This window comes from Vulpes lagopus, chromosome 10 (assembly GCF_018345385.1).
Source record: "Vulpes lagopus strain Blue_001 chromosome 10, ASM1834538v1, whole genome shotgun sequence".
NCBI lineage: Eukaryota > Metazoa > Chordata > Mammalia > Carnivora > Canidae > Vulpes > Vulpes lagopus.
This window is the reverse complement of record NC_054833.1, coordinates 92,213,360-92,238,494: the sequence shown is the minus strand read 5'-3', so window position 1 is coordinate 92,238,494 and position 25,135 is coordinate 92,213,360. Positions and strand designations below refer to the sequence as shown.

Sequence of the window (25,135 nt, the reverse complement as noted above, 5' to 3'; positions counted from 1 at the left end):
CCTGCAGATGACTTGATACTGTATGTAGAAAACCCCAAAGACTTCATCAAATACCCACCAAACTAATAAAGGAACAGTGTCAAGGTGCAGGATACAGAATCTACATTCAGACCAAGATGAGAAAGAACATTGCACAGGCTCTAAGAATTCGGCCAGGTGATGGGCAGGCTGCCGCCCTCTCTCAAAGGCACTTCCTGCTGGAACCGCCTGCGCTCTCGAGGAGGAGCACCTTCCTGTTGCTATACTTGCCAGTGGTCTCCCCCTTCCTGAGGATGCCCCGTGTGCTCTCGGCAGACTGGACTCTGGAGGAGCCTTCCCGTCAGTCTCTACCTGTGCAGCCAGATGCCCTGTCATCCATGCCCAAATGTTCAAAGTCGCCTACCCATCTCCTCCCCAAGGGGTGCACGATGTTCCATCAAACTTCTGTATCTACTAGAGCCATCTGGAGCACCATCAGAATTCTAGGGGGGATCCTTAAAACCCAGAGCCCTGTGGTTACACAGTCACAATCAATTCACACACAAACACGTTAGCTATGTTGTGAACACAGTGCATCCCCGCAATGCTCCTAATGCCCTACATGGGACTTCCAAGAGTATCAGGCAACATGTGGCCTGATAGAATAAGCAAAAGTGATACAGCGAAAGCAGCTCATGTGGGACCACAAAGCTCCTCAAAGGTTACCCTAGGTAGGCTGACTTGCCTCTCCCCGGAGTCAGTGTCTACACTCGGTCAATAGAGACCACAGAAACCAGGGGACCAGTGAACATGGGGTCTCAAGAGCTCCAGGAAAGGACAAGTGGATAAGGGAGACAGAAACAGTGTCAGGTCCCAAGGTCCTCACAAGCCAGCCGTCACAGTGGACATTTCTGGGAGGTTGGGCTGGATGAGGCACCGTTGCTCACTGACTGTTAAGTGGGAGGGTGGTTGTGGGTTAATCTATGACAAAATATGCTAGAGGCAACCTCAGAGAGGGTTCAGAAAGAACCCAATTCATGCCTCAGATTCCAGACCTGACCCATCCGACCCCCTTGACAGCCCAGCCAGCTCCTTAGGCCTGCTCTTATACACTGACAAGCACCCTTGTTACTGGTCTCCATTTAAGCAGATGGGCTCTGGGCCTGATGATACGGAAGGAGGTGAGTGTTCTCAGGAGCTATGCACAGTTGTTGCACACACTCCAAAGGACGCTAACTAGGTCCAGGCATCTTTGCACTGGCGCCAGGATGGTATCCGAGCACCACAAGACCAGCAAGCACACTTCAGCTAAATGTCCACAATCTGACAGGAGTTAGAAGAGATCCTGTAAGCAACTCTATTTCCTCTGCTCACAAAGGTTTTGTTAGAAATTGTGTATCTAAGACTCAGGAGCGGGTCTGCTCCAGCAGGCCCTCCACAGAGGGTGGAGGGTTCAGAGGGGTATGAGCAATAGCAGGGAGCAGTGTGCTTCTAGGAACATAAAAACGTCCTTTAGTGTTAGCAGACACATGTGATGTCTTCTTGACAACAGACACTCACTTTCCACCTGAGCTCAACCTAACAGAGCTAAGACTTGTGTAATACAGTTCAGGGAAATTTCCAGACTCAAGAAATGCCAATCAAGAGGGGAATCAGATTATTTGCCAATCAGCAAATAATCAATTGCTTCTACTCACTCCTGCCCAGTGTTGAGTATCTTGTATAACATTTTTTAATTCACATATGCAATTATAATGTGACGGACTAACGAAATCTAGAAGCAAACCACTTACATTTAATTTTGGAGCAGAAGTGTTTTAAAGTTTCTACCCTGTCCTCTCCCCTAAGCCTCAATGAACGATAAGTATTAAAACGTGCATCAACAGAGTGGTCTTATTGGTACTATCCAAAAACCCCAAAGCTTCTGTGCAATCCTGGCCCATGTGTGTAGCCGACCCAGGGCCACAGCTCAGGTGTGGCCTCAGCTGTGGCTGAGCCACAGAGAACAACAAAGGTAAGAAAACAGCAAAAGCCAAGGAGGGCAGCTTGCTCTTCACACCCAAGCAGTCCTTGTGCCTGGAGTTAGAGGTCCCTCTCCATGCAGCTTCTCGGCCGTGCTCACCCGCAAAAGCCAAAGCCAGCAGGAGGTACGTACGGCAGGTGTAAACATCTCTGTACTCCATGTGCTCGTAATCGGGAAGAATTTTCATGAAACGTCCCGACTTCACGCGAGGGTTTATACCTGAACAGACACAGCAGGGAAAGGGTAAAGATGGCTCTGCTTCCAGGATGGTATGATCAGTTTCCATGACTTAACACCCTCCCTCACTGACAATGGACACTTCCCATTACATACGCAGCCCCCAAAACCTCAGGATGCAAGTATTTGCCAGGGATGGCCTGTCTTCGTTAACCAATGGAGCCACACCAGAAACTCGTAATGGCGGGCAAGCTCAGGACCCTCCCTCTCGATGGCCACAGATCAAGGGAACAGATGGAGGTGGGAGACCCAAGGTTATGGCTAGGGGATATTTGGGGGACCATTTAGGGAACCCCTGTGCCTGACTGATCTCTCCCTTGTCTGGTCCACACCTGGCGTTCTTCCTTGACCATATGCTGTCTGTGTGTGTTTTGTTTCTGATTAAGGGTGATGTTTGCCTGCCTCCTAACTCAGGCCTACTCACTCTTGAACCTATCTCTGCCAGGTACCAACCTTGATTTCTTTCCATCACCCATTCCAGAAGCTAAGCAATCTTCTCCTCGATAAGGCCTTCAGAGCAAATTCTCACACACACACACACACAGTTCCTGCATTGTGAACACAAAAACTGAAGCTGCCAATGACTGGGGTGGATTCAGCACTTCCAGACACTGAATAAGGTAATCATTACCTGGATTTTGCAACCATTTTTAAGGGGTCAAGATATCTCCAAATGTTCTTCTCTGCCTGTCCATGTCCCCAGTATACCAGACGCATGTGTGAGCGTGTTCACCTCACCCTGGCCTCGTCCCCTCTCCCTCACCCCACTCCAGCTCACCCCCAGCCACTGCCCACCTGCCTGCCCACCTGTGTTCTTCGGCACAGCATAACTGAGTTGAGTGAGCTTCATGGGGGCCTTAGTTTCCACATCTGCCCCCACACCCGGGAGGTATTGGCACCTGCCTTCTTCCAGATGCTGTCTTGAACGCTTACTCAACTCCTATATAGAGAACTGTGCCTTCAAACTATTTTCAGATGATATTGTCAAATGACCTAACAAATTCAAGCAGTCCAATGATAAAAACTTGAATAGTAGATACTTCTAGAAACCAGCTGACTGCCCAAAAAAGCCAGGATACCTTTGTTTCATGTCACACACAGAGACTGCTGTGGACAGAATGGGGTCCTGCCCCAGCGCTAATGCTGATAGCCAGAGTTAGTCCCTCCCTCCAGTTCCACACTCTGGCTGGATTAAGATACTGAGCTCTGGGCAACCATAGAGGAACAAAGGGTGGAGCCAGGGCCATGTGGCACTCATAGAATGGAGGACAGGAGACAGGGGGCAGAACTGGCTTTCTGCTTCTGGAATCTGGGCTTTGCAAGGTTCAAAGCAGTATTGTTCTGGCTGCGGAGATGAGAGACAGGAAGGGATAAGGCTTTCAGGATATATGACTGCTAGGGCCCCCTAGACCCACGTCCCATGACACGTGTCTTTCTAGGCTGGTAGAAAGTGAGGCAGAAGCAAAAGAAGAAAGCCAGGGTATCCCTGGGTGGCGCAGTGGTTTGGCGCCTGCCTTTGGCCCAGGGCGCGATCCTGGAGACCCGGGATCGAATCCCACGTCGGGCTCCCAGTGCATGGAGCCTGCTTCTCCCTCTGCCTATGTCTCTGCCTCTCTCTCTCTCTCTCTCTCTCTCTTTCTCATGAATAAATAAATAAAGTCTTTAAAAAAAAAAAAAAAAAAGAAGAAGAAAGCCAAGTCTGAGTACCCACAGAGAAGGAGGAGCTGGCAGGTCGTCAGCAGTGGGGGCCAAGGCCAGGGATCAGGAGGGTGTGGGGGGTCAGAGGGCACAGCTGAGCTGTGCATGTCATGAGCACCCTGGCACCCCAGAGGAAGGCCCATGAAGAACCTCCAGCTTGCTGGTGGAAAAGCTCCCCAATGTGAGCACAAATCCTAACTCAGAACACCAACCACCTCACAAACCCAAACTGCCACGGATCACAGTGTGGACAGAAAGAACTAACAGGACGACGACGACATCCGCCACATCCAAGGAGGAAGCACTGCCAGTGCCTCCCACCTAGCCAGCTCTACATGGAAGCTCCATGCTCCCCTGCAGCCATGTGAACGAGGGACATCTCAGAAGAGAACCTGAGTGACAGACCCGCTAAGAACGGGGACATGGAAAGGCAGCAGCCCATGCCCCCGACCCTGGAGCAACTTCCAGGCTGTCAGCAACCTGCGTCCTTCTGAGTCCTGAACCAGACATGTTCCATGTAGACTGTGGTCTCAGCTCCCAGGTCTGAGCACCCTCGAAGGAGCACTACCGGCTCTGCTTTCAATGGAGAACATTTCCAAAGAATGTGAATCTACCAAGAATCTAATCTAGCAAGATGGATTTAAGATGAAACCTTAAGGCCCTTTTAAGAGCAATAAACAGTCTACTTTAGGCCAAAGAGAACTGGGTCACCGTCTTACTCCGCTCTTTGATCCCCAGCCCTGGGGAGCTAATACTGCCCAAGACAGCCACTGAGGGGTGAACCCACAAGCTTCTCCCTGCGGCTCAGTGCTGGGCCGTAGCTCCTGAGTGGTGTCAGGCCAACAGCGATCTTCACAGCCTCACAACAGGAAGTGGGGTCTGAAGACTCGACCCCACTTGGCAATAGGAGACTGCAGGGCAGACAGAGCCCCAGAAGGGGGACCTGGGGTGGGGCTGCAGGGAGGCAGGGTCTGAGGAGGCCAGCCCCGCTGGCCAAGGAAGCCTGCGGGAACGGCCAGACTTCTCAGTGAAGCTGCTGTCCACGTGCCCGGAATCCAGACAAAGGGATGCCTCTGAAGCACCCCAGGGTTGTTTTCCATACAGCCACGTTTCTCAGATCTAATGGTCTTCAGCACCTAACAGAAGACACCATTACCTGTGAAAAAGAAAGACGAGACACCCCCAGAGACCAAGAAAAGGCCCCCCACCCTTAGTGCTGCAGCTACCAGCACTGTCCATGGTGCATCAGCTACAACACCGGGGATCTGAGGAGGGAACAAGGGCTGGGGGTCCCATTCTTTGAACTCCTATCATGGGTGCTCGTTCTGCCTTTGGAACAAAGGGGACCACGGATGGCAACAGGGTCACTTACGCTTGGCATAGACATCTCGACAAGACACGCCGGTGATGTCCAGCTTCCGCAGGTTCTCACAAACGCCATACTCTGTAACAAGAAACATTGCTGGAGATCAGAGTCAAAAAGTCACAAGACCACAAAAACAGACAGACCAACAGAAGGGAGGGAAGGAGGAGGGGAAGGCGCAAGCTGAAGTCTTGGCCCTGTCTTCCCAGGCAGAGCCTTTCCCTTGCTGGGGAGATTTTGTGGGACTTCCACATGCCGTCAGCACCCGCACTCACCAGTAAAGCCATTATTCTATGTTTAGACCACACGTGACAAAACAACTATCTGCACTGTCTATTGTGATAAGCTCTAGAAACCTAAACGCACAAAACCACAGTCAGACAATCCCCAGCTTATGAAGATGGCACAGCACAAACTCAGCGGTCCAGAAACATGTTTCCGTGGAAATGAAATCATTCTTGGTGTCAGAGTCCCATGAAGTCCCCCTGAACCTGCACTGTGGCTCACCATACTACTCGTTCCATTAAACAAAGCCACAGGCCTGTGATGGAAGACCAAGTGAGAGCCTGGAAGGAGGAGCTGCATACTCATGTCCCTCTGGCACCAGGGCCCCTAGACCCCAGCCAGCAACAGAGATCCTTGATACCCTCTCTGCCTCCCCATCCTCGCCTGGCTGACCGTACCCTCCTGCTTCTTCCTCCCCATCCCTACCCCAACCCACTTTTCTAAGTCACCCACCGCAGCTTTCCAGTGGAAACCTCAGGTCCTAAGGGTTGGGTCCAGCAGGCTTTGCAAGGAAAGCATGTACTGAACTAATCACCACAAATCCAAGACTTCCAGCAGGCCAAGAGCTACAGTGATGTCACATGCCTGGTACCAACCTTTGCATGGGCCAGGCACCACTGCATTTGACCCTATTGGCAAGCCTGAGAGAGCTGCTACTGTCTTGTCTGTTTCAGTGAGGAGAAATCACAAAGAGAGGCCCGTGGCTTGCACAAAGGACCAGAGTTTGTGGTGCAGGACCCCCAGGTGAAGCCTGGATGGGATGCCTTATTGTGGTAGCACAGCCCTAGCATGGAGTGTGCTCCGCAGCCCCCTGCCCAGGCCCTCACACAATCCCCACCAGGACTCTCCCTGTGCTCCTCCGGGGTGCAGGTGTTCAGCTGGGGCTTCACAGGACAGCCACCTCTGTGATCAGCACTACACCTCCATTAGAGGAAGGGGCGCCAAGGCTGGGCAAGGCTGGCATCTTGGCAGTCCACCTGAAACGTGTACTGATGAGGTATGGCCAACAGTGGCCGAGGGTGGTCCCTTCATCACGTCTCTCCTGATGGTGCCTAAATCCTCCCACGGTCTAATCTGTTTTTTTTTTCAACAGAATGGATGGTATTAGCCCAAATGCTTCTGTGAACTGACAGGTTTCCCACAGTACACCAAGTAAAGCTCCAGATGCACACAGAGGGGAGAAGGTATTTGGGGCGAGGCACCTGCTCAGCAATGTCTCTCCCGACAGGGCCTGCCTGGAGGACACCTGCTTTTCTCTTCCTCCTCTGCTGATGAACAGACATGAAGTTAAAGACTCCTAAGCCATAAAATCACGGCCTTGCTCACTATTGGGCAGAAAAATAAAAATATGTTTTATCCTGCTGCCAAGAAGAATATGGACTCCATTGTGGAGGATAATGCAAGTGGTAGGAACCTGTGAGGACAGATGGATAAAATATGCTGTCTGTGAATCTGGGGAAGGGACGCAGCAACACCTGCCTGCAATACAAGTCTCAGCATCAGAGAGACCACCACTTATCAAAACCCCATGGAAAAGAAAAAAAATAAAATAAAAAACAAAAACAAACAAACAAAAAAACCCCATGGACCAACTGAATGGGCCACCCCCCCCCCCAAGTCAGTAGAACACACTGAAGCAACTGGTCTACCCCGCTCTCACTAAGGGCTCTGTTCATATTCTCTATCTTCACCATCTCCTGCTGGCTCTGCGATGTCCATGACAGCCACGTGGCTTCTCCTGAAAGTCCCTGGTCAGCGGTCACTACTTTGGCTCTGCTATTATTTTTAAAGATTTTATCTATTTATTCATGACAGACACAGAGAGAAAGAGGCAGAGACACAAGCAGAGAGAGAAGCAGGCTCCATGCAGGGAGCCTGATGCGGGACTTGATTCCAGGTCTCCAGGATCACACCCCAGGCTGAAGGCAGCACTAAACTGCTGGGCCACTGGGGCTTCCCTGCCTGGCTCTCTTTAAAGACACTTTGGCTTTCTCTTGTGCAAACAATGCACTTCAAAATTGTTACTGCATAACAAGGTAGAGGCTTCAGTTTGTTTCCAGGTGGTTTTGAAAGGATAGCTCCCCTTCTCTATTCCAGCATGCTACTGCGGCAAGCGCTGACAGACAAGGAAGAAAGAGTCTCTTACTATCTCGTTGACAAAGTGCTGTGACAGTGGGGAAGAGGTCTTCTCCTCTGAACTGCACTTTTTTAATACGTGTGACTCTCAATGCCAGTGGTCAAGTATGGGGCACAGCCCTGAAAATGCATCCAGGCGTGCTCCTGAGGCTGATGCACCTGGAAGACCATAGCCAGGCCTTTGTGAGGCATTGGTATTGCTCCTTAGGCATTTCTCTGGGCCCAGGCTGCGGACTGCCCTCTGATTTTTGTTATCAGAGTCCATTGCACACTCCAACCTGACAGTAACAATGCTTCTAAGTGGCTATGAGGATTTTAGCCAGGATGGCTAGCTCATCATAAATTTCTGTCCACTGTGTCAAGAAATGGCATTGCTCATATGGCATAGGATGTGAAGTTGCACAGGCAGATAAAACATCCACAAAAACACCATGAACAATCAGAAAAAAGCAAAATTAGGATGTAGTGCTAATAAATGGAGCAATTTTTAGTAGGTTTTCCTTAATATTCCCAAAAGGTCACAATAAAGGCACCAAAGAAGAATAATGTCATTTTTGCCCAACTGTTCCTACAAAAACTGTCTGGTATTTTCCACCTGACGGGAAAATCTTTTTTTTTTTTTTTTAATAGGGGCTAAGAACAGTGCCACATCCTCTAATTGTTCTATAAACGTTCCCATAAGTCATCAAGGGAAACTGCTCTTAAAATAACTTTAAGGTGGGACGCCTGGGTGGCTCTTTTCTAGGGGTGTGGTCCCAGAGACCTCGGATCGAGTCCCACATCGGGCTCCCTGCATGGAACCTGCTTCTCTCTCTACCTGTGTCTCTGCCTCTCTCTCTCTCTCTCTGTGTCTCTCATGAATGAATAAACAAAATCTTTAAAAATAAATAAATATGTAACTTTAAGGCCGTACTCACCAGTACCATGTATCTTTCCTTCTAGAAAAACCACCAAGTGTGAACTCTACCGTTTGGCACAGATCCTGTCTCTGATGACTAAAAGCTAGCATACCACACTGTGCTGCCTACAGATGCTTCCAAAGTACTGGATTTGGTGTTACAGGCTGTCAATTCAAAAAGTTTCCTTGGGGGCACCTGGGTGGCTTAATGGGTTGGGTGTCTGCTTTTGGCTCAGGTCATGATACCAGGGTCCTGGTATCAGGTCCCACATAGGGCTCCCTGTGGGTACTCTGCTTCTCCCTCAGCCTCTGTTTCTCATTAATAAATGAGTAAAATTTTTTTAAAAAAAAAGGTTCCTTGATGGGGCCCCTGGAAGCTCATTTGGTGGAGCATGTGACTCTTCATCTTAGGACTGTGTGTTCAAGCCCCATGACAGGTGCAGAGATTACCTAAATAAAAATTACAAAAAAATCCCCGCTAATCTATTATAAAAAAGAGCTTAAACAATTCTTTTTTGAAAGTGTTTACTCTAAAATGAAAAAAAAAAAAAAGGCTGAGAAAGGAGAAAAATAAGTAAGTTGGACTTGAGGAAATTTCTAAAATGAAACGGTCTCGCTGTGGAGAACAGTATGGGAACACAGAATTACCGTAGGACCCAACTCTCATTCTGCTATGGCAGGGCTCCCAAGGAGTTGGAAGGGGGGACTCAGGTATTTCTGCACCCGTGCTCTCGGCAACAGCCTCCACAATATCCAAAAGGTGGAAGCAATCCCTAGTGTCTGCTAGCAGGTGAACCCATAAACACAACATGGTCCATCCACCTGATGGAATGTTATTCAGCCTTAAAAAGGAGGTAAACTCTGTTACCTGATGCAGTATGGATGAACCTTCGGGACATCGTGTTCAGTGAAATAACTAGGACCCCACAAACAAATACACTGTGTCCTGACAATTCCATGAGGTCCCTGGAAGCTGGGGTGTAACCAGGACAGAGCTGTGTGTGGGCAGGATGAACAAGTCCTAGAGGTGGACTGGGGGCAGGTGGGAAGGGAGAATGGTTGCACAAGTGAATGTACTCAATATCACAGGACCGTACACTTAAAGATACTCCATAGGGTTAATTTTTATTGTATGTATATCCTCGTAAGAAAAAAATTAAATTACCACTTCAAATATTCCAATCAGAAAATTTCCAAAAAGCTATTTGAAAAATGTTTTGCCAAGAGGGAAGAACAGGGTAGTACTTTGGCTCGAGTCAAGTCAACATGTAAGCCTCTTGTGATCTAACTGCCTGGGGCTGCCAAGTGCTCCTCACTGTTTCTCGTCCAAGGAGCCCGGGGATGTGTGAGGGGTTCTAGTGAAAACTGTCCTCATAGCACATTTCTGATCATGCATAACTCTGATTAGTTTCTATGGGGGGAGTCGGTTAGAAGTTTCCTCTCTCTCCCTCCCTGCTGCAGAACCCCACAGACACACCTCAGCTTGAGGCCCCTTCCCTGGAAGAGAAGGTGAAGACCCATGACTGACATATGCACACATGTCGGAGCAGAATGTGGCAAAGAAAGTGAGCACTAGGGATCCCTGGGTGGCGCAGCAGTTTGGCGCCTGCCTTTGGCCCAGGGCGCGATCCTGGAGACCCGGGATCGAATCCCACATCAGGCTCCCGGTGCATGGAGCCTGCTTCTCCCTCTGCCTGTGTCTCTGCGCCTCTCTCTCTCTCTCTCACTATCATAAATTAAAAAAAATAAAATAAATTAAAAAAAAAAAAAGAAATTGAGCACTAGTCTCCTGCACACTGCATCGGTACCGAGAGGCTGCCAGAGGGGACCTGGTCTCATTCTCCAGGTAAATGCAAAACTGGACAGGCACAGCACTAAGATGCTACCTGCAGCAAGTTGGTGAGCATACAAGATAAATCTGGTTCTCTCTCAACCCTGGAGAGAGGTGGATGGCAGAGATGGGAGTCCACAGGCATCACAAAAGCATGGAAGAGTCTTAGGTAGAAAAGCAACATGGACAGAGACTCCACAGCAGACTTTTTTTTTTTTTTTTTTTTTTTAAATGATTTGGGATGCCTGGGTGGCTCAGCAGTTGAGCCCGATGTGGGACTTGATCCCAGGACCCCGGGATCACGACCTAAGCCAAAGGCAGACACTCAACCACTGAGCCACCCAGGTAACCCACACTTTTACTTTTGAGGCTTAAAAAAAGTCAAAGGAAGGGGCAGGGGCTGGTGGGAGAGAGGACCTCCCCCTCCTTTAAAAAAAAAAATAATAATGTACCAGATCTGGAAAAACACTCTGCAGCAAGCTCATTTTAGGATGGGAAGACTGTAAAACCCAAAAATTGGACATAACCTACAGGTGTCTCCTATTAAACACCTGGACTATTTGGGAGGCTAAACAATTCTCCAGGATGGCTGAAACTGCCTACAGGATTAATGTGACTCGTTCTCAACCAGTTCAGTTCACACAAAGATAAACAGTCTCTGTGCCAGTGGATGCTGTGAGTAGCTGCACTCTTCCAGCGTGAAGACTCTGACCCCAGTCCAGCTCCCATGACATGCACCTGCTGGCCAAGGGACACCTACTCCAGCTAAGGCCCATCTGTCACCCTGAGACACCCACCCTTCCTGAGTGTGTGCACACCCACTGTCCCACCACCCATGTGTGAGACCAGGAAAGAAGCCTGGAGCCTGACTCTGCCATCATCCGCCCCTAGAACGTTGTCTAGTGTTTCTGACCCTTCCTGCTCCTCGGCTAATACTCCACACACAACACAGGCCTGGCCCTGCTCCGGTTTACCAGCCTCTCCGTCGCCACCAGGTGGACAGTGATGGGATCGCTGGCAAAGGATGCTGACTCATGGGTTCCAAACCCTGCCCATCTCAGGAAAGGGCCTTCATTTTCCAAGAGGACACTTGTTCCTCTGCAAAGTCCCAAAGACACCTTTGTGTTTACATGCTCTTTAGAGCCAGAAAGACAAACCCAGAGCCTCAAATGCATTACGTAATCATTTTATAAACACAGGAAAACAGTAACAATGGCAGTGCCTGGTCCTCTAACAACCAATCCATTCTTTTTGGCAAGGTACCAGTGTCTGTCTAATTAAATATGGTTGCGGGAAATCTTTACTGGATGTTCTCTGGGTACCAGGCTTACTTTCTAGCTTACTTTTTTAAGTTTGAAAAAAAGGAGATCTGAAAAATGCTCCCCTATGAGGCACCACTGTCTACCCTTTCCTCCTCGGTAAGGGAAAGGAAGAGGTTTCTCTATAAAGCAGCAAACGAGATTCATTTTGAAAAAAAAAAAAAAAAAGAAAAGAAAACTGCAGTCCTTTCAAGTGGCAAAGTAGAAGAAAAAGATAAAGGTTTTCCCTCAAGTTCTGAGATCCTGCTCCACATCCAGGAAGGGGGCTGGCTTCCCCTTCTTGTGGTTAAGACACATGCATTACTACCATGTACAGTTTGACCACCTGCCAATCTGCCCACCCCACCATCAAAACCAGTGGGCTTAGTAAATCCACTTTACAGGAATCATAAAAATCCCCAAAGCCAACCTTAAAACGAACAACTTGCCCAGTTCACCTCTTCCCAAGTCGACCCTCCAATTTCAGTTGTATTAACAAAAGCTTCATTTCTCACATTTCCCATCAGCATATCATATAGGACAGAAACTGTATTTCCCTCTGCTTGCAAAAACAGAATTAATACTGGTTTTTAATCCTCCATTTCTGTCATAAAGATCACACATTATTGGAAAAGGATTATTCCTAATTATGAAAGAATTTAAACACATTTTAGACTTAGATCAAAATATTACGCAAATATCATTCTATGCATCAAAAAATTTACCACAAGGAAAGAAATGGGCAAATTATATATTATAAATTTAAAACCTGACACTGACAGATACGAACCCGAATATATGAATTCCTTGTCTGAGTACTTCTAAATATTAGGGACACCTGGGTGACTCAGTGGTTGAGCATCTGCCTTTGGCTCAGGTCATGATCCCAGAGTCCTGGGATAGAGCCCCCCCACCCCCAATCGGGCTTCCTGTAGGGCACCAGCTTCTCCCTCAGCCTGTCTCTGCCTTTTTCTCTGTGTCTCTCGTGAATAAAATCTTTAAAAAATTTTAAATATTCCTAACTCAGTGTGGAAGGAGAAAATACATGTATGAGCGTTTCCTTTGTTTCTAAATTTGTCTTTTGTTATTATTTGAATATTTTTATTTAAAACCGTGGTCTGAACATAGATTTCAAAAATCACTGAGTAAATGGTGAAGTGTTAATGAAGAAAAGCCTCGTCAGGGTCAAAGGCAAAATAACTCACTTGGCTTCTACCCTCAGAACTCTGAGAAATGATGACTTATTTATAGCCCCACATGCAAGTAACTGCAGGCGGCCCGCAGCCAAAGGAGTGATGCATCAAAAAAAGTGTTTACCCTCACCCTGGCCTGCGCTCGCCCCAGAGGCTGGACATGGTTCAGTTGGTTTCCTGTGAGAGGATAAATATCACCTAGTTGTTCTGTGCTCACCCCAAAATCAGAAGCACAGACTTAGCTTCTCACTAGCAACCTTTCACCTGTCCAGAGATATACCACTGGAAAATATTTAATCCAAAAGATCCAGCACACAGTGGGCTACAAAGGCCAAAGTTCTATAAAAATAACTGATTTATTGCTAGGACACTGGAAATTGTGAGCTTCTGACAACATATTATAAATAGAGCTACCCCGTTTTAAGTTTCTAGTGCTACCCCACACACACCTTCGCCCCATGCAAAATCATCCAATCATTTTAGGAAGGGCTCTTAAACATGCATACATTGGCTGCACTGTGAAAAGCCAATCATGGTCCCAAATTCTTTGAAGCGATAAAACACAGGTGTGATATTCTCTTTCCCACTCCCATTTTTGTAGCTTGTTTTTTGCTCTGGAAAATCCAATTATCAAAAGACAGGGAGCAAATATGTAAACATGCAATTCACTAGTTTTACTCATCCTCCCAAGACACGAAAAACTGGAGCCACCATTATACCCATCAGGACTGGATGGGACACAGAGGTTCCAGTTCCAAGACACTTAAGAGGCTAGGACAACTCATCTCCTCAACCAGCCTGAGATTTGGCCTCCTGCTCACCAAGGCTGGAGGGCTTTGGTTCTTACCTAAATGTACTTGAGGCATTGGCCTTCTCAACACTCACCTTAACCCAATCTAGTTTAGGAAAGATGAAACTTGGAAGCTAAAAGAAGCTCAGACTCACCCCATATATGACTGTTCTTATATGTAGAATGAGACAACCCTAAGGGACATCTATAAATACCATATGGGATCGACAGCCAACCGATTTTTGACATAGATGAGCTAGAAATTGAAGCTACCAGAACGAACTACTGAAACTGAAGACCTAGCGACCATCTTCATAACCTTTGGATGAAAATCATTCCTTAGGGGCAGTGGCTCAGTGGTTGAGATCCTGCCTTCAGCTCAATTCATGATCCCAGAGTCCTGGGATCAAGTCCCACATTGGGCTCCCTGCAAGAAGCCTGCTTCTCCCTCTGCCTGCATCTCTGCCTTTCTCTCTCTCTCTCTGTGTCTCATGAATAAACAAATAAAATCTTTTAAAATTTTTTTTTTTTTTTAAGATTTTATTTATTTATTCATGATAGTCACACAGAGAGAGACAGAGAGGCAGAGACACAGGCAGAGGGAGAAGCAGGCTCCATGCACCGGGAGCCCGATGTGGGATTCGATCCCAGGTCTCCAGGATCGCGCCCTGGGCCAAAGGCAGGCGCCAAACCGCTGCGCCACCCAGGGATCCCTAAAATCTTTTAATAAAATAAAAAATAAAATCAGAAAGAGGAAAGAAAGAAAAGAAAAGAAAAGAAAAGAAAAGAAAAGAAAAGAAAAGAAAAGAAAAGAAAAGAAAAAAAAGAAAAGAAAAGAAAAGAAAAGAAAAGAAAAGAAAAGAAAAGAAAAGAAAGAAAAAAAAGAAAAGAAAAAAAGAAAAGAAAAGAAAAAAAGAAAAGAAAAGACAGCCCGCCCCAGTGGCTCAGTGGTTTAGCACCGCCTTCAGCCCAGGGGTGATCTTGGAGACCTGGGATCGAGTCCCACATCGGGCTTCCTGCATGGAGCCTGCCTCTCCCTCTCTCTGTGTCTCTCATGAATAAAAAAATATAAATCTTAAAAAAAGAAAGAAAGAAAGAAAGAAAATCATTCCTTAAATCCAAAATATGTAAATTTGACCAACATTGTAACTTTCAAAAAAGTCATTATAAATGAGGTTAAATTGTAAATCACTATAGGCTACTAAGGAAATGTCTTGCAACATATTAAATCTATCTGGACTAAATAAATAAAACCCACAAATCAGTAGAAAAAAATATAGGGTAGAAAGTGGGCAAAAGATTAAGGATAAACAAGTAAGAAAAATCCAAATTGCCAATAATGATATTTTTAATTTATTTTTTTTAAAGACTTTGTTTGACAGAGCACGCAAGCGGGGGGGAGCTGCAGGCAGAGGGAGAGGGTGAAGCAGGCTCCCCACTAAGCAGGGAGCCCGACGCGGGCTCGATCCCAGGACCTGGAGATCATGACCTGAGCCTAAGGTAGATGCTCAACCGACTGAGCCACCCAGGCACCCCTAATAATGATATTTTTTAAAATGTGCATCCTCACTAATTATCAGGCACATGCAAATTAAAATATATAAATATGGATCGTTTGGAGTAGAGAGAATTGAGCAGATACTGGATTAAAGGGAATAACCTAGAGTAGCTGGACCAGAAATGACAGCTGCTTTGTGATAACATGATGCATATTAAACATTTGCATGTCACCTTTTCTGACTTTCCTGTTCATGCTCCAGTATCAGGAGGGAAAGCAGCTAAAATCACTAACGGAATAACCAGGCAGTAAAAACTGCAGAGCTCACAGCCCACCACCCCGCAAGCACTACTTCTGCATGTATTCTATCTGCATTCAAACAGACATAGAGATTGTTCACTATACACTGTCTTTAACAGAAAAAAATAAAAATAAAAATAAAGGTAGGAACAAAGTGTGGTCTCTTCAAATTATGAACCACCACATAGCATTTAAAAAGACTGAACAAGGGCAGCCCGTGGCTCAGCGGTTTAATGCCGCCTTCAGCCCAGGGCATGATCCTGGAGACCCAGGATCGAGTCCCACGTCAGGCTCCTGCATGGAGCCTGCTTTTTCCTCTGCCTGTGTCTCTGCCTCTCTCTCTCTCTCTCTATCATGAATAAATAAATAAAATACTTAAAAACAAAAAAAAATTGAAAAATTTTTTAGAAACTAAAAAGGTAAAGGGATCAAAAGCAAATAGAATATTGGGGATGACTAGGAATATGTCTTTTTTACTACTTTTGTCTTTTTTTTTTTTTTAATTTCTCACAATTAAAATTTTCCTAGTATGTCTGCCTTGGTGGACAAGATCCATCACTTCTAATGTCACATTGTCTCTTGACTCGGGAAAGCTGAACTGAGAAGTGCCCCAGCAGGAAAGGACTGCAGTCTTGTTGTCTGTCCCCCAGTTTTCTTCTACATCTTCATCAGGACTTTTTGTACTTCCATTAGCAACTCTAAGAAATCACCCTGACCTCTAACCCCAGGGAGTTTTATTCCATGCCATACCTTCAGATTTTTTGGATTACACAAATGTCTTCATTATTCTGTTCCTATAGTTGAGCTAGACGAGTTAGAATTCCCCAAGACAAACCCACTGGAAACCATTACACAGGCTGGTTAACCAATGGAGAAACTTCTCAAAACACAATGGAACACCTGCAACGAATCTGGGACTTACAGGTGTACAAAAGGCAAAACAAAGCAAATGAAAAGGTAGAGTTCACAGAGAAAGTGGAACTTTCTTTGCCTCTATTTTATTTTTTTTTTAAGATTTTATTTATTTATTCATAAGAGACACACACAGAGAGGCAGAGACACCGGCAGAGGGAGAAGCAGGTTCCATGCAGGGAACCTGACATGGGACTTGATCCCGGGTCTCCAGGGGCACATCCTGGGCTGAAGGCAGCAGCCGAGCCACCCGGGCTGCCCTCTTTGCCTCTGTTTTAAAATGGCAAAAGAGGGATCCCTGGGTGGCTCAGCGGTTTGGCGCCTGCCTTTGGCCCAGGGCACGATCCTGGAGACCTTGGATCGAGTCCCACGTCGGGCTCCCGGTGCATGGAGCCTGCTTCTCCCTCTGCCTGTGTCTCTGCCTCTCTCTCTCTCTCTCTCTCTGTGACTATCATAAGTAAATAAAAATTAAAAATTAAAAAAAAAAAAAACTTTAAAAAAAAATAAATAAATAAATAAAATGGCAAAAGAAATGCACTTGCTACATATATGACAAAAGGTTAATACTGCTAATACTCAGAGTTCTTACAAATTTGTAAGATAAAAATAAACTCTCGTAGAGACATACAAATAAAGAATCACAAGAGATTAAATAAAATGGCCAAGAAGCCTCACGATAGGACATGACAATTCAGGGGATGAGCACATAACCTGCATGATCTTATTTAACCCCCCAAGGTGAACCTACAAGAGTAGCACTTCCCAGAAATAGTTGGGAAGGTAAAGCAGCAATTCCAGGATTTCAAAGCACTAAACGGAGCCTGGCCTGTCGACTGACACTCTGGACTCTTGAACACTGAGCTTCACCACAGAGATAGGATGACTGATCCTCTTGCTGAGGAGGACCTGGGGGAAGAGGCCTTCTCACGTACCCCCTCTGGGGATGCAAATTCCAACAGCTGGGTAATGGGTATCTCTGAGCTATCGAGCTATCTATCGGTGTGCATACTCTACTAACAACAACCCTGCTCTGGCAGGAAGCGCACCCTAGGAGGATAACCTCAGGAGTCCTAGAAGGCACAAGTAAACATCACAAATTTCTACAAGACTGCACAAAGGCAGCCTTGACAGCACTGTTTAAGACAAGAAAAAGCTGCAAACTCTAAAGTCAATCAGTAAGGGACTAAGTGGTCAGGTGGCCTACGAATGCAGCAGAACCACACGAAGCTGGCTTATACTACACTGTGTGGAGGGCGGTCTATATGGTATGATCCCGTCCAAGTAAACCTGTGTCCGAGAGTCTACGTGTGCATATCGAGACGATTCCCAAAATCTTGAGAGTGGGTTATCTTTGACTGCAGGGGTCTCTGATGATTTTTGTACTTTCCTGCCGCTGCTGTTCTGCATTGTTTGGATCTGTTTCCCATCTGTCCTTTTTGCCAAAATAGGAGACCTCACGGAACACCTGGGATCTGTCAACGTTCACACGGAGAGAGCCCTGAACTCTGGATTAAGTAAACCTTTCCTCCTGGGAACTGTTACAAAACTGTCCGGCACCGTCACTCCGGCCACCAACGTCCCTCCGAGGAAGTCAAGCCCTGTCACTGCCCTGCTCCCACTGCCCCTGCACAAGCCCGCCCTCAGGGGACCCCCGCCCGCGCCTGGGCTCCGACTGCCCCCCTAACCGTCCAGCCTCCCCCGTCGGCCGTCCCCGGCTACGCCCCCGAGGCCCGGGACCCGCCAGGATGCCCACCCGCGTCCGCGTCCTCCCCGGCCCGATCCCCGCCGCAGCCCCAGGGTAATCGCCGGGCAGCCCCCAGGGCCGGGGCCCCCGCCCCCGCCCCCGCCCCCGCCAGGCCCGCCCCCGCCCCCGCCCCCGCCAGGCCCCCTCCCAGGGCCCGCAGAGCGCGGCGCCGCGGGGACTCCGCCTCTCCCGGAGTCGCCGCCCCCCCCCCGGACCCCCGCCAACCGCCCCCAGCCCGCGCGCTCACCCTCCCGGCAGCGCCGCCTCCAGATGGTGTCGGTGTGCAGGATGCGCCGGAACTTGGTGCACACCTGGGCCAGGCTGGGCAGGTCGGTGCCGGGCAGCGACGCGAAGATCTCCACCAGCAGCTCCGGCGGCAGCTCCAGGAGCGAGCAGCGCGGGGGCGGAGGGGGGCCGGCGCCCCGGCCGCCCGGCGCCCCGCACAGCGCCCCGCCCGCCTCGATGCGCTCCTCCTCGGGGTCCGTGTCCGGCTCGCTGTCGGCTGCCGCGGTCTCGGCCGGGCCCCGGCGCTGCTGGCGGCGCCGGCATCCTCGCGACGGGCCCACACCGCAGAGCCGAGCGCACACCGCCATGCCGGCGCAGGGGACCAGCCGCGCCGCCGCCGCCTCTGCGCACGCGCCGCCCCGGAGCCCGGCCCCGCCCCCGGAGCAGGGCGGGGAGCGCGGGCCACGCCCCCTGCGCCCTCGGCCACGCCCCCTGCGCCCTCGGCCACGCCTGCCGCGCGGGCCCCTTCCCGACCCGGGGCGTGAGCTAGGGCCGGACTCTCCACCTCCCCAGCGTGGGCCGCGCTAACCCCGGCCGCGGCGCTCTGGGACGCTGCGAGGACCCCCGAGGACCCCCGAGGACCCCGCAGGTTGTCCCCCCCATAACACCCCCAGGAAGGCCCAGGGCCCCGCAGGTTGTCCCCCCCATAACACCCCCAGGAAGGCCCAGGGCCCCGCAGGTTGTCCCCCCATAACACCCCCAGGAAGGCCCAGGGCCCCGCAGGTTGTCCCCCCCATAACACTCCCAGAACGACCCGAGGACCCCGCAGGTTGTCCCCCCATAACACCCCCAGGAAGGCCCAGGGCCCCGCAGGTTGTCCCCCCCATAACACTCCCAGAACGACCCGAGGACCCCGCAGGTTGTCCCCCCATAACACCCCCAGGAAGGCCCAGGGCCCCGCAGGTTGTCCCCCCATAACACCCCCAGGAAGGCCCAGGGCCCCGCAGGTTGTCCCCCCCATAACACTCCCAGGACGGTCCAAGGGACCCCGGAGGTTGTCCCCCAAGTACTCCCGCAGGACAGTCCAAGGAAACCCCCCCGGAAGTTCCGCCTCCCCAAGAGCCTCCCCAGAACAGCCCAAGGACCCCACAGAGGTCCCCCCCAGAACTCCTTGCTGTGGACTGAGGATTCCCCTGGAGTTCCCACCCCCCCAGAACCCTCCAAGATGGCCCTAAGTTCCCACCCAGAATAGTACCAACGACACCCCCCCAGAAGCCCTCTCCCAAGCCCCTAGCATTCCTCTAGAGATGTCCCAAGAACACCACCACCACGGCCCTAACACCACCCCAGGATGCCCCCAGGCCCGCCTAAAACGTGATTAGGTGGCCAGCAGAGAGCTGCAAACTTCTCTAGCGCTTGGAACCACTAACCACCTAAGCCAGATAGAACCCTGAGGTATGCCAATCAAACCCCTTTCTTTTATCTAAAATCTGACATTCACTCAATTCTACTCTTATTGCAATGAAAGGGGAGATCAGGCTATCTGATAAACCAAAGCACCAATTCTGGCGTTGTCCATACATAGCCTTGGGGTTCTGCCCTAGTTACCTTGTTTACTGTGCCCCGGGGCATGTGTGTTCTAGAAGGCGGAGAGTATATGTAAAGCCAGCTTGTGACAGTACCTTACCTTAAATAGCTCACAACAACAAGAAACTGTAGTTATTAGTTGTTTCCAGAGAGTCAGGGAACCGCTCTACAACAAAGCGCAGGAGGTATTGCCCAGAGTCTAAAGGGAAGTATCTAGCCCAGTGTTTGAGGGGAGCATGGAGGTCTTACTAAAAAGAAAATTAATGACCCTGCCAGTTCCCACAAATTCCTCACTACTCACTACTGCCTCTGTAGGGAGATCTCAACGCAGGAAAAAGGGAATCCAGTAATCAGGGAAGCTCAACTTCTAACAAAAATAACAATACAGTGTGTCTTAGATTAAATCTTGACCCACTCAGGTCCACACAACTGAAAACAACACCTAACTGATCTTTCTGCACCTAGTCAGTCGGCTTTCCAGTTCAGCCTCCACGCTGGTATCACAACTCTCTTCTTGCAAATAGTAACACATAAGCAGAAGCAGTCTTGTGGCACTCACCTATTTAAAGGTATTTAATGGCTCCAGTGACTCCTTATCACGTCACACAGGATTTCCCAGTCTGGCCTCTGGGCCTGTCCCCACACCCATCTCTCCGGGGGAGCCATCTGATAATCCAGAGGTCACCAGCTTAGTCACATCTCTGACTGCTCAAGAAATCTTCTCTGTCAGAAAGACCCAACTCCTTACTCTGTGCCCTTAAAGAGCCAGCCTCCTTCTTCTGTGTCCCCAGATGGCATCTCCTAGGAAGGATGTTCCCTTTTTTCTACAGCACCATCATTTTATGACAAACACTTGTTTCCTTTTGTACCAGTCTCCCTAGATGTATCCCTTGTCGTGTGATAGATATTCTAACACCTGGGACGCCTGGTGGCTCAGCGATTGAGCATCTGCCTTCGGCTCAGGGCGTGATCCTGGAGTTCCAGGATCCAGTCCCACATTGGGCTCCCTTCATGGAGCCTACTTCTCCCTCTGCCTGTGTGTCTGCCTCTCTCTCTGTGTCTCTCATGAATAAATAAATAAAATCTTAAAAATATATATATATATATGCTAACACGCATCTTGCAGTCAATGAATGGTTATTAAATGTTGAATGAAGAAAAAAGTAGCTAAAAGAGTAAAAGTGAGAAACATGAACCAAAGAGATTTAGAGAAGCCTGGTGGATCAGCATTTTAGTACAAGGTGGTATTTCTAAGCAGAAATGCATGAACTAATGTGATAAACTTTTGCAGAATGCCAGATTATCCTATGTGCCGTGTTCTGCTTCAATCCATAGGTTCTAAAGGATAATCTGCCACTGTTACATTTTAGTTTAGTTTAGTTTTTAATCTGTCTACCCCTCAGTAGGCAGTTTTCTCCCAGAGGAGCTTAGAGTTGTTGTCATATACAAAATAATGTGGTTAAAGTTCCATCAGAATGGTTAAAGTATTCTTTTTTATTTTATTTATTAACGAGAGAGACACTTATTAACGAAAGTGCACACAAGCAGGGGGAAGGGCAGAGGGAGAAGGAGAAGCAGGCTCCCCAGGTGAGCAGGGAGCCAGATTCAGGGCTCAATCCCAGGACCCTGAGTTCAGGATCACAACCTGAGCTGAAGGCAGACACTTAAACCGATGGAGCCACCCAGGTGCCCCAAATGGTTAAACTATTGTGTTTATAGTTTGGATTGTGCACCTATACAGTTATGAAGACCTATCCATATCTGTATATCCTTGAGAGCAGGACGAACAGAAGGCTGTGTGTGATAAGCCACCCCAAGATCTAGAAGAATCAAATTAGTGCTAACCAGAATAGAAAGAAATATGTAGCTATGGGAACTTGGGTAACCCCTCTTGGCAGGAAGGAACTCAAGGGGAAAAGTTGAGGGTAGCATATAACTATTACACATGGAACCCCCAAAGCTTGGTGTATCTTGAACACTGTTATAGTCCCTTGTACAGAATGTATCCCATAGAGAACACTAAGGAGGTTGTGGTCATAGCAAAATGAGAAAAAAAAAACTAGATAAAAGAGATCATTTGTTTTAACGCTAGATGAGACTATAATAATGAACTCTTTGTTATGGAGAACTGATAGCATCTAAGGAGATGAGCGGATTATAGGGCAGGATATTTCTCAATTTGTTACCACAGAAGTCATAGAAACTAGTATTTCTTGGACCTGACTAAACTGTATTAACTTTACCCAGGCTGGTTCTCACAACCCAGAAGCGAAAAGTGGCATCTTTATCCACTGCTCAGAAGAAACAGCCAAGGCAATGGAATGAAAGGAAAATATCCAAACGCCAAACAAGAGGGCCTGTAGTGTCTCAAGAGATCCCTCCCTTAATAGTCCCACATAAGGGCAGAAGTTGGAAAAACAGCAATCCTTGAGAATTTGCTTAGAATTAAACAGAAAAACCTGTGGAATGCTGAGTCAGCAATTCATGCTCATTTCAGAAATAATGTTAGATTGTGATTTGTGATGGCTTTCCTGCATGCACTCCCTTGCAGATTTCTAAAGTTGTTCATCAGACAGCTTCACGCGGAGAGGAAGCACTGCAGAATGGTGCCTGTCCCCGCTGCTGATAGTGACTCCGAGGAGCCAGTGAAGATCACTGGAGATCACTCCTAAACACTGCACTCTATTGAGAGTCGACTTCAAAATCCTCCTGACTAAATCCTTTCTGAGAATAGCTCCTGCAGGTCCTCTTGAGCAACACTTGTTTGTTTACTTGTTCTAAAGAGCAGAGAGATGACACGGGAATGATAGGAGAGCAGGCCAATAGTTGCCCAGACATCCTCGAGGCTCAGATATCTCTTCCAATCAGAAAAAGGAGAGGCGGGCAGGGTCAGGCAGGCCTGTGGGGCTGAACAACTTCTTGGTGTGACTTGTCCTCCATGTTGTGTGTGTCAGAAATAATGTGTCCTGCACTGCAGGTTGATGTTCCATGCCACATTTAACAGATTCTTAGAAATAGCTAGACAGCATGGTTTACAGCCATGTTGCATCACTAACGCTGGAGGCATCACATTCAATTTTTAGCGGTTACCTTATTTTCTCCACAATTATGGTCATTTCATATTATGGAAAAGGGAAGAGGGTCGAGTTATATAAAACTGACACCATCTGGCTTTTGAGAATAGTAGTAGCTTAAAGGCATCATGAAATTTCGAGAGAAAACAAATTTGAATGAAAGATGTGTCTTGTTTTTCTACTTTATATGGGTTATTTTAAGGAACAGTAATATTTATGTTATTTATTTTAAAATAAGTTATACTATGCTTATATTAACTGGCTTAAAATAATTCTTGAGTAATATTTATTTACCACTCTGAAAATTGTTCACTACATCAGACTTATACTGCAGTCTGAGGGCACATGAAATTTTTCACATGTACTCAAACGTTTGTTTTCATTTCTTTTTTAAATACTTTATTTATTTATTCATGAGAGACACAGCCTGAGAGAGAGAGGCAGAGACACAGGCAGAGGGAGAAGCAGGCTCCATGCAGGGAGCCCGATGTGGGACTGGATCCTGGGACTCCAGAGTCACGCCCTGAGCAGAAGGCAGATGCTCAGCCGCTGAGCCACCCAGGGATCCCGGCATGCTTGTTTTCAAATGTTGCACTAAGTTACTTCTTTATCTGTATGTTAATATGAATTAATACATTTTAGATATAATTTATATATTATGAATAGCCATTCTTATATGGAGATTGAGACACTCTTACATGCCCACACCCTTGTTTATGAGACACCCTGACATGTCCACAGTTTTCTGATAAACATGTAGGGAGATGTGGTTTTAGATGCTAGTAGGAATTCAAAGTTAGGAGAAGACTTTAGCAGTCACTGTAAATGTGAACCTCAGTACTTGAAAATCACAGAGTGATCCTGTCCCATCACTAGCACAGCCCTTGAAGCCTGTCCCTCCGTCGCTGTGAACTCAAGGCGTGGGGTAATTTGGTAAAGCTTTATGGATGCCTAAGGGACTGGGGAAATATGAAACTCTCCTTCCCCTCCCCCAACCTCCATAGGCCAGATAATTGATTTTCTTCCTCTCTTGCATTTGGAACAGTTGTCCAACAAGAGAACGAAAAGTCCATCTCTTACAAAATAGCAATTAAGCCAAGAAAGCAGCTCACCAGTCAATACTTAATATACAAAAGAAATCCAGAAAAAAAAAACAGCATACAGTACACACTTTTTTTTTTTTTAATGTTTATTGATTTATTTGAGAGAAATGGAGGAGGGGCAGTCAGAGATAGAATCGGAGAATCTCAAGCAGACTCCCCACTGAGCCTGACACTGGATTCCACAACCAGGGGATCTGATCTGAGCCAAAATCAACAGTTACAGGCCAACTGACTCAACCACCCAGACGCCCCGACACTCTAAGACTTCAATCCAGATCATTTTGTTTGGCAGAAGGTACATGAAATAAACACTGACTGAATTTTTTCCCCCCAATTTTCACAAAATAAATACAAAGCAATGAGGATAGTAAGTACACTTGTAGTCTGAAGCCTTCCTTTGGAACTTTGGAAACCAGAGAGAATGCGTAAATGCTGTTTAACTCAGGTTTTTCAAGGTAAAGAACTGCAACAAAAAGGGGGAAACACCTGACAGAGAGTGACACGTGGACAAACGCACCGTTGTCTAGTAAACAGGAGAATAGAACTGGAGCTAATGTCATTGTTCCGGTCTTGGGAAATAACTATACAAGGAGCTGCAACATGTTTGGCTTCTCTGTAAAGAAATCCCAGCTACAAAAAAACCCACCGAGGAGTATATTTTAGTATGTTTCGTATGTCTGCATAATAACGTATAGAGCACAATCCGAGGACTCTATCAAACGACCATGTAAGAAAGGCTACGGCTCCGGAACTCGGGCGGGTTCCAGAGCGTCAGGCATTCCGCGGCAGCTCAGCCCGGCGGCCGCGCGGCCCTCCCAGGGGCGCGTCCACGCACGGGGGGGCCCGGGGGGCCCGGTGAACCAGCCCGCTGCAGTCTGCAGGCGTCTCTCCATCTATGCAGCGCACCTGCGCGTTCAGAGGAGGACGTTCAGCGGCGGGAAGCCCGCGGGGGTGAGCAGGTGGCCGCCGCGGGCGCAAGGGC

General features: G+C 48.0%; 1 protein-coding gene across 6 annotated transcripts in view; it reads right to left on the bottom strand.

Annotated features, from left to right (window-relative positions):
* Positions 1-20,688, bottom strand: part of FBXO31 (F-box protein 31) — a 44,503-nt gene extending 23,815 nt beyond the window's left edge. Inside the window, exons 1-3 of one of the 6 annotated variants that reach the window (XM_041770888.1) lie at positions 20,536-20,688; positions 5,289-5,360; positions 2,114-2,200 (exon numbers count right to left, since the gene is read on the bottom strand). In XM_041770888.1, the coding sequence (XP_041626822.1) occupies positions 2,114-2,168 (55 nt within the window). In that variant the 5' untranslated portion in view covers positions 2,169-2,200; positions 5,289-5,360; positions 20,536-20,688. Of the gene's footprint in view, positions 1-2,113; positions 2,201-2,671; positions 2,939-3,025; positions 3,756-5,288; positions 5,361-18,411; positions 18,866-20,535 lie in introns of those variants that run through there. The other 5 variants (XM_041770883.1, XM_041770889.1, XM_041770884.1 and 2 more) reach the window with 5 other exon arrangements.
* Positions 20,689-25,135: the final 4,447 nt, after the last annotated feature.